The 13,501-nt window shown below is 42.1% G+C and overlaps 1 protein-coding gene across 1 annotated transcript in view; it reads right to left on the bottom strand.

The window, feature by feature from the left end:
* prelid1a (PRELI domain containing 1a) overlaps positions 1-13,127 on the bottom strand; it is a 28,793-nt gene extending 15,666 nt beyond the window's left edge. Inside the window, exons 1-2 of the mRNA XM_060927440.1 lie at positions 12,997-13,127; positions 2,155-2,276 (exon numbers count right to left, since the gene is read on the bottom strand). Of these exons, the coding sequence (XP_060783423.1) occupies positions 2,155-2,246 (92 nt within the window). The 5' untranslated portion in view covers positions 2,247-2,276; positions 12,997-13,127. The remainder of the gene's footprint in view (positions 1-2,154; positions 2,277-12,996) is intronic.
* Positions 13,128-13,501: the final 374 nt, after the last annotated feature.

A 13,501-nucleotide genomic window follows, 5' to 3' on the forward strand; every position in this document is an offset into this window, starting at 1 on the left:
AACTGAAGTCATTTTTAAACTTGCTTTATTTCTTAATTAACGTGTTCTTCAATTACGTTTTCGGTTTTAGTAACCTTATATCGTGACTCGTATTGGCAAATAATTGCAATTAAATATTATACTTATCGGCCTATTCGGTTTTTAGCCATGTCGAATTTAGTTCATTTAGTCCACGGCAAGTGTCGCTTATCCGCGCGAGCTTCACGAGACTTGTGCGAGACTTCGAAACGTGAAGTGTCAGCGTCGCCATTTTGAAAACTGTTTTCCAAACAAAATATTGCACAAAAACGAGCTTAAATGACGATTACTGCCTACTTTTTTCAAACTTTCCTGATTGCTATCAAAACATACAAAACGTCCGGCTTGATTACATCAGCATTCGAAAGAGGGCGCGCGCGTCTTTTGACAACGTTGGACTGATGTCGGTCACTTTAATTTCCGCTTCCGTCCTACGATGTCTCGCACAGGTCTCAACGAATCTCGTCGCTTTGGCATACGGACTGATATATTACATAGCATATTTCAAAACAATCAACTTGCTATGGACCCTTTTCACGTGACGTCACGACAAACGCGGCCGCCATTTTGGACATGTACTACCAGTAGTTTACCACAGCCAACATTGAGGAACGGCAGCAAAGAAAGTTTTTACTTTCAGCAAGACTTCCATCATGCCACTATATTGTTGCGCACCTAGATGTAGTAACAATCAACAAACAAGGCAAGGTTTATCATTTTATCGGATCCCAACGGAGAAGATGGATAGCGGCCATTAACAGGAAAGATTGGCAGCCCTCGGCATACCAACGCTTGTATAGTGACCACTTTGTTGGAGGTAAGACGAATAAAATTAGCCAGAAAAGGCATTACATTGCTGTTAACATTCTGTGGCAGCGAGTGTGTAACCAAATAGGTTAAAATAACCCATTGTAACCTCTTTGTTCTTCTGTAGTAGCTATTGTTGACTAGCTAATGTCAACAAGTAGCTGGTATGTTACTGTAGCAATGTTTACGTTCAGTCATTTGGATGACTTAAAACCTTTCAGTCTCAAGTTTTTCCTTTACTGTATTTACTAGTTTACTGTAATTATGATCCGGCAGCTATTTACACCGGATCCAGTATAAATAGCTGCCGGAGCCAACGTCCGAGGTTCCAGAGTGCGCTCCGGCTTGCTCCCCCTCAAATTAAGCAGCGCGCTCCGGCTTGCTCCCCCTCAAATTAAGCAGCGCACTCCGGCTTGCTCCCCCTCAAATTAAGCAGCGCACTCCGGCTTGCTCCCCCTCAAATTAAGCAGCGCGCTCCGGCTTGCTCCGGAGCAAGCCGGAGCGCGCTGCTTAATTTGAGGGGAACCTCGGCCGGAGCGCGCTCCGGAACCTCGGCCGGAGCAGGCCAGAGCGCGCTGCTTAATTTGAGGGGAACCTCGGCCGGAGCGCACTCCGGAACCTCGGGCGGAGCACTCCGGGAGCAAGCCGGAGCGCGCTGCTTAATTTGAGGGGGAGCAAGCCGGAGCGCGCTCCAGAACCTCGGACGTTGGCGTGTATGTGTATGGCGATGGGTTTTTAACGACATAGGTATACAGATCACGTGGGCCGAAGTCAGGTAAAGACGAGGGCTTCGTGTACTTCTGTACGTCAGTGAACAATCCTGGTGGAAGCAGGTAAACGTCGTTCTCTAAGCCTGCTAACCTCAATTTTTGCAAATACCTCTCCCTCTGCTCGCCCTGTAAATGCCCTACGTCGCTGGATAGTGAAGGTGTTTTCTGCATCTCGCTCCTTTTTCTTTTATGTTTTTCGTTTGTCGCCTTCCTCGCATTCAAACTGATTCGAGCCGAAGTCCACTACATGTCCAAAATGGCGGTCGCGTTTACGAAGGTCACGTGACTGAAAAGGGTCTATAGCAGTGACAAAATAGCTATCAAAAATGCACTCATTTAATAAAATGAGAGAAATAAAATGATAATAAAATTTGCCTTCAGTTCTCCTTTAAAGCTCAACAGTTGATGTTCTCTGTGAATAGCCAATGATGTTGAATGAGATTTGCCAGAAAGTCAACATCAGTTTAAACATTAACTTTGCTTTCTCATTTGGGTTATCATTTAATTAAAAAAAAAAAAAAAAAAAAAAAAGCATACTTTCCTTTAAATTTGTTTTTACCTGTAAGGATTTGGGTATCTTTCCCAGAATGCTTGAGAAACTTGGTCCCATGTGCCTTTAAGAAAGCCTGCACAGTTAAAATACTTCACCATTGTTCCCAGGAAAGTGGCTTTGGCAAAAAGCTGTAATGAGGGGAAAAAAAAAAAATGTAAATGAAGTCTGTTACAACTGAAATGCATAACATCAGAAATGTATCATAATAAATATGTTGTAGGTCATATTTATGCAGAAATATAGAAAATTCTAACGGATTCACAAACTTTCAAGCACCACTGTAACTCTATCACTGCTGCAGTCTCTCTCTCTCTCTCGCATATAACGATTCACTCAATTCATGATTTGATTCACAATCATGGGTTCACAATTCAATTTTCACAAGATATATATTCCAGAAAAAATATTAAGTGAAGAAAATTATATCATCAAAAAGCACATTTATTTTTCCTATTCTCAACTTAAATATTCCTTTTCTTAAAGAAAAAAAGAATGCTTCATTTTCTTAATAACCAACAGTATTTACCTACATTAGAAAAGGTTGGAGCAAAATATAATCTATTAACTAAAATATTCCTTTTATTAAAAATTAAAAGTTAATAACAAATAGGCCTTTTCTGAATAAACTTATGAACATACTACCTACATTTGCTTCTCTTTTCTTGAGCTTCCATCAGTCTGTAAAAATACAGCACTGACTCCTTGTTCCCTCCATCACAGCGCTCTCTCATCTAAGATCTACTTTGCTGTGTTTTCACAGAGCTGTGTGTTAGCGATGCGTCACTTCCGCCTACGGTGACGTCAGGTATATTCCCTCAAGTTGGCGTTATTTCGCCCTCTGCTGTCTAAACAACGCAATTACAGCTAGGAAAAACAGACTATGCAGCCTTCCTTTTATTTCATCGATTCGAGGAGTCCTACATTTGTATCGCGATTTATCGTTACATGTCTAGTCACTCATCTATTTATCTGTCTCTCATATATATATATATATATATATATATATATATATATATATATATATATATGGGGCGGCACGGTGGTGTAGTGGTTAGCGCTGTCGCCTCACAGCAAGAAGGTCCTGGGTTCGAGCCCCGGGGCCGGCGAGGGCCCCTCTGTGTGGAGTTTGCATGTTCTCCCCGTGTCCGCGTGGGTTTCCTCCGGGTGCTCCGGTTTCCCCCACAGTCCAAAGACATGCAGGTTAGGTTAACTGGTGACTCTAAATTGACCGTAGGTGTGAATGTGAGTGTGAATGGTTGTCTGTGTCTATGTGTCAGCCCTGTGATGACCTGGCGACTTGTCCAGGGTGTACCCCGCCTTTCGCCCATAGTCAGCTGGGATAGGCTCCAGCTTGCCTGCGACCCTGTAGAAGGATGGAGCGGCTAGAGATAATGAGATGAGATGAGATATATATATATATATATATAGTCAAACGATTTAAAAATTTAATCGCGATTAATCTCAGAATTTCATATAGTTAATCGCGATTAATCGCATTTTTTTTAAATCTATGTAAATGAATAAGGCTTTTAAAGTGAAATGTTACAATTAAAATGGTGAACACATTTTATGCTAAAAGTACTTGTTAAAAACTGCTGGGACAAGAGAAAATGGTAAGGGAGTTTATTCACTCACATATTCGGCAGTACTGAACATACAAAACACAAAATTGGATTTTGTGATGGATTAGGGAGCTGTAGTCTCAAATAGAAAACATGTAGTCACATACTACTGTGTCTCAGTTCAGACGTGTGTGACAAAAGGAAATGAAAATGAAATAAAACTTCAATTGTGCTGGAGTTGTATTTAGTCACAGTCTATAGGACTTCGCAGTGCTGTGCAAACAAAAATAAATTGCAGTTGGACTTCAATAAAGACATTTAGTGTCATATCACAGTGCTACAGCATACGGACATCTCACTTTACAACAGGATTTTAGAACTGCAAAGTGCATACCAAAACCAACTCAATCACACTTCTTTTAAAACGAAACTTCCCGTTTAACAGACCTTTCTCCATCACTCACACTTACTCTTATTGAAGCAGCGCGCGACAAGCCTCAAAATGAACTAGGGGTGACTCGCAGGGCCAAATTAGAATTTGCGTTAACGGCACTATTTTTTTAAATCGCGATAAATTGAGATCGCATTAATGCGTTAACTTCGACAGCCCTTTATATTATATATATATATATATATATATATATATATATATATATATATATATATATATAAAATATACACACACACACACACACACATACATACATGCCCGCCGACAGGGGGGGGGACAAACGGGTATGTTGTCCCGGGCCCAGAACTGGGCCCTCATGAAGTTGCGATTATTTTATTTAATTTCAAAATGTGTTGATTTGGGGGACAAATGTGCTATATTTGCATTCAATAAATGATTTCTAGATCTTTTGCCTTTATTGTCTTTGAAAAAGGCGTCAAGAACCCCCTACCACCCCTAATGCAAAAATGGTTTCGTCTGACTCTTTGATTAAGGGGAAAAAACGACATCGTTCGATCATAGCGCTTCGACAATCAGCGTGCGTGCCACAGTACGCACGCACGCACAACAGAAGTCCGGCGCATTGCATTTCGCACCTGAATAGTTGCAGACTAAGGAAATGTTAATGTTAAAACTGTAAAAATGTTGAAATGCTAAAATGAAATGGTTGTTGACCGGTTGAATGGTTTTTGAATACCTGTCATTTTAAGGGTTGGAGTGAGTAGAGACTGGGATAAGCAGTGATGGGAATAACGGCGTTAGAAATAAACGCCGTTACTTTTTTTAGTAACGAGTAATCTAATTACTTTTTACATCGTTATAACGCCGTTCCCGTTACTTACAATAAAATACAATGCATTACTTTATTAAAGCTGTTCTCATCTGGCACGCTGCTCGTTCAGCCTTTCTTTACTCTGCTTTAGTGTGGGGCGGGGAGATGCGAGACAACGGCATAAGCCAATCAGAGTAGATTTGGACAACATGCATAGTAGGCCACGCCTACTGCACTACTGCGCACACTTTCAATCAGAAGACACAGCGATGGCGAGCGGTCAGCCCAGCACTGCGCTTTCACATTGGAAATACAGCCATTACTTTTCATTACTTGAAATAAAAGGCAAAAACATCTACGTGCAATGCACATTATGTCGAGGAACAAAGCGTTTGTCCTCGTCAGTGGCCAGTAATTAGTAACAATTTTAATAACTACAAAAATATATTAAATTTGATAGATGTCTCATCTCACATTGTCCCACAAAAATATTAATATAGTGTAGATAACGTTACTAATTGGTTCTGTTAAGTGTCCATTTCAGTCATTAAACACATTTAACATGCACTTTTATTATGATTACACTAATTGAATTTGATTTTTTTTGAGGGGGAACAAAATGTAACGGAATAATTACTTTCCCTGGTAATTAGTTACTTTTATGACAAAGTAACTCCGTTACTAACTCAGTTACTTTTTGGGAAAAGTAACTAGTAACTATAACTAATTACTTTTTGAAAGTAATGTGCCCAACACTGGGGATAAGAGAGGGGTGTGTGTGGGTTGGCCCGGGGGGGCGGGCATTCAGAGCATTTTGTCCCGGGCCCAGCCAAAGCTGTCAGCGGCCCTATATATATATAAAATCTCAATTCCAAAAAAATCTGGCATAAAACATAAATAAAAACAAAATGTGATGATTTGCAAATCATGGAAACTTGTATTTCTTTGAAAATTGGATGAAAACAACATATCCAATGTCAAAAGAGAGAGAGATTTTTTTAAAAATACATGTTCACTTTGAATTTAGTGCCAGCAAGTAAAGATGGGGAAGGGTTCATTACTCTGTGAAAGACTGCACGAACAAATATTTTAGCAGTTTAAGAATAACATCCCTCAATGTAAAATTGCGCAGAATTTGGGGATCACATCACCCATGGTACATAATATCATTAAAAGAGAGTCAGAGAATCCAAATAAATCTCCAAACACAAGGGGCAAGGCCAATAAACAACACTGGATGCCTGTGATCTTCAGGCCCTCAGGGGACACTGCATTAAAAGCAGACGAAGTGGAAATCACTGTATGGGCTCAGGAATACTTCAGAAAACCACTGTCTGTAAAAACAGCTCATTACTGCATCCACAAATGCAAGATAAAACCAGATATCAACAATATCCAGAAACACCGCCACCTTCTCTGGGCTCGAGATCTTTTACGATGGACTGAAGCGAAGTGGAAAACTGTCCCAAGGTCTGACAAATCAAAATTTGGAATTCTTTTTGGAAGTCACGGACACCATGTCCTCTGGTGGAAAAAGAAGAGCGGGACCATCTGGCTTATCATCGGCGCATAGTTATGAGGAAGCCATTGCCTAATGGTTAGAAAAGCAACTTTGGGACCAAAAGGTCACCAGTTCAAGTCCCTAGACCAGCAGGAACGGCTGAAGTGCCTTTGAGCAAAACACCTAACCCCCAACTGCTCCCCAGGCTGCTCTGGATAAAAGCGTCTGCTAAATGACATTAATTAGTGCACATGGCATGGGTAGCTTGTGCATCTGGGAAGGCACCAGATTCACCCATTAAGATGAATGATATATAGATGTTTTGGAGCAACATTCTGACATCTTTTTCAGAGAAGGCCTTGCTTATTTCAGCAAGACAATGCCAAACCACATTCTGGACGTATTACAACTGCATGGCTCTGTCAAAAGAGTCCAGGTGCTAAACTGGCCTGCCTGCAGTCCAGACCTGTCTGTTATTGAAAACATCTGGTGCATTATGAAGCGCAAAATACGACAAAGGAGACCTGAACTGTTCATCAATTGAAAAATTGTACATCAGGCAAGAATGGGAGAAAATTTCACTTTCGAAACTACAGCAACTGGTCTCCTCAGTTCCCAAACAGTGTGAAGTAGAGATGATAAATCACAGTCGGTGCGTTTACATGCACATCCAAATCGAGCTGCTGTCAGTAATCGAGCTAAGGGTCCCAGCAGGGGTGCCAGAGAAATCCAATCCTACATGCATACAAGGAAATCGAGCTATTGTGTGAGGTACATTGTGCACCGGAGCCACAGGTGGCGCTACACGCCCCATCGCGCTGGTACACTTCCGGTTGTCGTCATGAAGAAGAGGAGTGATTTCCAGTTTACATTCACACCACATGTCATTGCCACCTATTGGCTACAAACTGTCCTGCGCAGACCACTGTTTTGTAAGACAACTTAGGCCCAATCCCAATTCTAATTTCTACCCCTACCCCTCCCCCTTTCCCTCCGCCTTCCCCTTGGCCCTTCCCCTTGAAACTGAGCTACAAGGGATAGGGCTTGAAATTCAACCCTTACGTATTGGGATAGCCCTTCAACAATCGCATACGTCATCGCGTACCTCCGTCAGCGTTTACGTTAGCAAAACGCAACCAAATGCGTCATTGGCTGCGACCAGCCGCTACAGTCAGAGCCAGAAATCTCTGCTGGCAGGGTGTGATTTGTTAACTAACACCACTGAATGGGATATCTTTGGCGCTTCGTGCACCACATCCGACAGAATGAGGTGTCAGAACACTCATGTAAACAATAAAAGCGAGAATAACAGAACAAAACGTACGCAGTAAAGCAATCGAAAACAATACTCACTCCCAAAGCTTTTTAGCAGCAGCTTGGATTTCAGAAATCGCTGCTCATTCTCAGCTCGAAAGCGACTCAAGCGGCGTGTTTCCTCTGGATAACAACTTAAAACACGTAAATAATGGAGAAAATACATTTATGACAATCTTTCGCCGCGGGAGCCGCCATCTTTATGAAATCCGCATGAAATCTCGCCGAAATCCGCATGGCATTGTGGGAAATCACTCAAACCCCTTCGTTCGGAGTCTGCTCCAGGAAAATCTCCGTTTGGAGGGGTACAGAAGCCCTACCCCTTCCCCTACCCCTCCGCGTTAACTGGGATTGGGATACCCCTACCCCTTCACGTGAACGCGCAAAATGGAGGGGAAGGGCCAAGGGGTTGGTCCAAGGGGTGAAATGGGATTCGGCCTTATTTTGCACAATTGTATATTTTTCTAAAGTCCATTTTTTGCTTACAATTTAACTTATGTCTTAATAAACACACAAAAAGTTCAATTGTTTTTGTTTTTTGTCTCCTTGTTCCTCCTGACCTCTTCTGCTGCTCGCTACTACTACTACTGTTGTCATGCCGACTGAGGCTGTTGTGTTTCCTGCTTGTGGTCTCGTCACTCGTCACTTCCAGAAGGGAAGTAAGTAGCTCGATAGGGTTACATGCATAGATTTACATAGAAGACTAGATGCCTCGTCCCCGTCAACGAAGTCGAATGTCCGCACATGGCGGCCATCTTACCTCAGACAGCTGGCTTACCCATTACAGTGTGTTGGTAGCGATATGTACTTTTCAGATAACCGTAACTTCCTCAAATTTCAATCGATATTCAAACGGTTTGGTTTGTTATATATAAAAAAAAAAACAAAAAAAAAAAACGGATGTATGTATTTATGATATTAATGATGAATAATCATTTTATGTTTTAAAAAATATGCATAGCTTGGCGAAAATATTTCAGTATACTACAGACTGTAAGACAGGATGCATGCTGAAATTCCTATGCTGTGAGAAGCCCAACACTGCATACTTATGGATAACTGCGGCCTTAGGACAAATAGCCATACAATTTATTTCCAATTTTTAGTGAAAATATTTTTTCATGTGATAGGGCCGTAGGGGAAGCTAAAGTTAAATAAACAGCTTACTCACTTCTGAAACTTCAGAAATACTTCATCCACCTCAAAAACCTAATGCACTCACATCATAGCATAATAACAAATGTAAACTCACATCATAGCATAATAACAAATGCACTGCCCGAGTAAGTAATAGTATAAAACAGTGACAGCGACTCACGGTAGTTTGTGACAAAAAAAAAAAAATTTAATTAATCACGTGGTTATACTTCCAAGGATAAAAAGATATCTTTACATTTACAAACAGAACATTCAAAGCTGATTATCATGTCAAAGTCAATATATGTTAGCACAGAAGATTGAAATTTCATTTGACTAGGCTCCAATGTGCAGTTAAAATAAAACTAAACATACTGATATAAACATCTACAATTAAAACAGACACACACATCATCTTGTCATCAAAGTCAGTACTTTGATTTCCTGTGAATCATAATGTGAGTGCTGGGCTGTGCTTGCGCAAGTCTTCATACCCCTTGTCTGTGGTAAGATGGCCGCCCTGTGCGGACGTTCTGGAATACGCGGTGAGGAATCTAGTCTTTTATTGCCGCTTTTCCGCTACCAACGCGTCTGAGTTGGGCTGAGTCGGGCTGAGCAGGGCTGTTGGAGTTGCATTTCGACTACAACCGCGCTGAACCGTGCTGGCTGGAAGTGGGTGGACACATTGGGTGGAGTTAGCGAAAGTGGGTGGACGTCACATGACGTCGTTAGGCGGCGCAAACAGTGACATCAGTGACCTTTTAAGCGGTAGTCTCACGACCCGGATAGTAAACAATAAACATGGAGGACATGGAGTCGTTAGTGTTGCTGGTCTTGGTGCTGTGGCTTGTTGTCACCGACAACGCCAACAGATACTGGCAAGAGCGTATAGATGAGGCGAGGCGCATAAGGCTTCAGAAATTCTCGTAATTCGTAATTCTTCTTCTTCCGGGTTTACGGTGTTTACAGATCCCAGCGTGCTTGCGGGGCATGTGTGGGCATGTGAGGACACTCCTCCTCACCAATCAGTGCACAGGGGAGTGTCTGCTCACGCCCCTAGCCCCACTCGGCTCGGTTTGGCTCGCTTCAGCCCCACTCCAAAACCGTGTGAGTTTTGGGTGCTGAGCAGGGCTGAAGCGAGCTGAGTCGTGCTGCTCTGAGGTAGTCGAAACGCGAGCCGTGTCGGGCTGAAGTGAGCTGAAAAAGGTTAGTGAAGAAAGGGCCATATGTAAATCTATGGTTACATGCACTAAATAGCTCGGCTACAATCGCACAATCTAGGTCGCGTAGCTCGATTACGAGAAATCCAGTTCGTTTCGATTTCAGCTGAGCTAAGGTGTATCCATGACTACATTTACATGCACATCCAAATCGAGCTGCTGTCGGTAATCGAGCTGAAGGTCCCAGCAGGGTGCCAGAGAAATCCAATCCTACATGCACACAACTGAAATCGGGCTATTGTGTGAGGTGCATTGTGCACCCGAGCCACAGGTGGCGCTACACGCCCCATCGTGTTGGTACACTTCCGGTTGTCGTCATGAAGAAGAGCTATTCAAGAGTGTAAACAAAGTTATCAGTTCCGTGTTCTCCATTGCGCGTTTTTCTCCCGTCCATGAATTTTAATATATTCAACTCCTTAAGCTGAATGAGCATGAAGTCTGTCTCCTCATTGCTCCAGAAGTGCACGTTTCTGCTTGCCTGTGGCAGTGGGGGCGTGGTCAAGCGCCGGTCTGTGACAGGAGGGCGGAGCCAGGGAAGGGGAGTGGAAGAATCACGTCACCTGACGGTAATTAACCTGTGTTTGTGTGTCTTCCCAGTAACCGCGCCCTATTTAAGGAGGCAGAGGGAGAGCAGAGCTCATCCCGGGACTAGAACACAGCGCGCACGCGTGTGTGTCTCAAGAATTAAAAGTAGGCTGTTAAACTGAAAAGTCTGACAATAAAAAGCCTATTAGTACCAGAAGCTTTGTCCTGCCATCCTCTGTGCTCCACCCACACTTCAGAGAGCTCTACATCGCCATTTTCTCTTCTTCGTTTGTTCCTCCTGACCTCTTCTGCTGCTCGCTACTACTGTTGTCATGCCGACCGAGGCTGTTGTGTTTCCCGCTTGTGGTCTCGTCACTCGTCACTTCCGGAAGTAGCTTGACAACTAGCTCGATAGCGTATACATGCACAAAGTAGCTCGGCAGAAATCGCATAAACTAGGTCGTGTAGCTCGATTCCGAGAAATCAAGTTCGGTTCAATTTCAGCCGAATTAAGGTGTATACATGGCATTTTGAACTTCGATTTCAGTCGAGAAACGGCAGAAATTCGATTCTCTCTATCAGTACGTTTACATGCACGTCCAAATCGAGCTGCTGTTGGTAATCGAGCAAAGGGTCCCAGCAGGGGTGCCAGAGAAATCCAATCCTACATGCACAAGTGAAATCGGGCTATTGTGCAAGGTGCATTGTGCACCCGAGCCACACGTGGCGCTACACGCCCCATCGTGTTGGTACACTTCCGGTTGTCGTCATGAAGAAGAGCTATAGTGTTGCCAGATACTGCTGACGTTTTCCAGCCCAAAACATGTTCAAATCCGCTAGAATGCACTTAAAACCCCCAATCTGGCAACACTAGAGTTCCGTGTTCAAGCTGTTCGGCTTGCTCTAACAGACTATGGCTACAAACTGTCCGGCGCAGACCACTGTTTTGTAAGACAACTTATTTTGCACAATAATATTTTTCTAAAGTCCATTTTTTGCTTACAAAAAAAATATTTTTTTTGCTTACAATTTAACTTATGTCTTAATAAACACAAAAAGTTCAATTGTTTTGTTTTTATTGACATTCTTCAGATGTTGGACACTAATATATATATATATATATATATATATATATATATATATATATATATACACACATACACACACACAAATACAAAGACTTGTTTATGTACACAGTTCACAGCTATGCAACAGCTGTACAGATGTATTTGGTGATACAGTAAGTGAGCTAAATTTTACCAGTGCAAACAATGCCACAAAAAGAAAAGATTCATGCCGTTGTCATGCCGACCGAGGCTGTTGTGTTTCCCGCTTGTGGTCTCGTCACTCGTCACTTCCGGAAGTAGCTCGATAGGGTATACATGCACAAAGTAGCTCGGCAGAAATCGCATAAACTAGGTCGTGTAGCTCGATTCCGAGAAATCAAGTTCGGTTCAATTTCAGCCGAATTAAGGTGTATACATGGCATTTTGAACTTCGATTTCAGTCGAGCAACGGCAGAAATTCGATTCTCTCTATGTGCATGTAAACGTAGTGCATGGCATTTAGAACTTCGATTTCAGTCGAGCTACGGCAGAAATTCGATTTTCTCTATGTGCATGTAAACGCACTGACTGAGTGGTAATCATGCTCCTGTCCCAACTTTTTTTTTTTTTGAACCATGTTGCTGGCATCAAATTCAAAGTTAGCTTATATTTTTTTCCAAAATTAATTGTCAACATTTGATGTTGTATTTGTATTAATTTCAGTGAGATATATGGTTTCCATGATTTGCAAATGATCGCCCTCTGTTTTTATTTGTTTTTTACAATGGCCCAACTTTCTCTGGAACTGGGCTTGTAGCTTCCTTATCTATTTCATTTTTTTCTTCCTCTTGCTTTCAATCATTCCTCATTTCTGTCTATCCAAACACTGTATAACCCCCATTTCTTTCTTTCTTTCTCTCTCCCGAATATTACAGTAAAACTTTTTGTTGCACGCAGATCCAGTTCTTTATGGTTTTGGGTCACTCTCATTAATGGTCCTCGCTTCTCCAGCCACACCAAGAGACTGATGCGGTTCTGTATCACAGATAAAAATTTCAGTTGTTTTCTTATTTAACAAATATCAGTTTATCAATAAGACACAACAACACATCAACTAAACTGAAACAAGGGCGCTTTAATCGCTAATCAAAGCTAACTGAACTTCGCTCGCGTGCGGTTCCTCACGTTTACTTCCTGCTGCTGAACGAGCTAACATGCTAAATGCTAACATGCTACATCTGAATGAAACTCTTTACCGGAAGTCCTAATATTCATTTAAACCACTCTACCGAAACAACAGAAAAACAGTTAAATACTAACCAAAAATCAGAGAAGCCGTTTATCTTGAATTCTTTGCCATCTCCTATCCTGCAGCATCTCAGAAGACAGGAGCGGCTCAAGAAACCGGGACGTGCTTCACATCAGGAAGGTCATGGACAGTCACGCTTCCGCAAAATGTGTGCACTTGTTCCCTACGTAGGACGCCTAGTTAGTGTATAGACATGTAAAATAAGCATAGCCCCACTGAGCTCATTGTCCAATCCGCGCTGTAGAGACGAGTGAAGCAATTTGGCCGCCATATTACCACACCCATCGCGTGTATTTGGTTTATATTTTAAAGCGTCGTTTCCGATCAAATTTGCCCCAAGAAAAGTATTTCCTGACTTTCCCCCCTTTCATTACCTCCTCTTATTTTCTCACCTTTACCCACACTCCTTTTTAGCGCTCCTCTTCATTGCTGTTTTTTTCTTTTCCAGTTCAGTCTCTGATCATTTTTTGAACGGCTCTTTTACTCCTATAATTATTTTACAGATATTATTTCAGT

Source organism: Neoarius graeffei, chromosome 8, assembly GCF_027579695.1.
Source record: "Neoarius graeffei isolate fNeoGra1 chromosome 8, fNeoGra1.pri, whole genome shotgun sequence".
Classification (NCBI taxonomy): domain Eukaryota; kingdom Metazoa; phylum Chordata; class Actinopteri; order Siluriformes; family Ariidae; genus Neoarius; species Neoarius graeffei.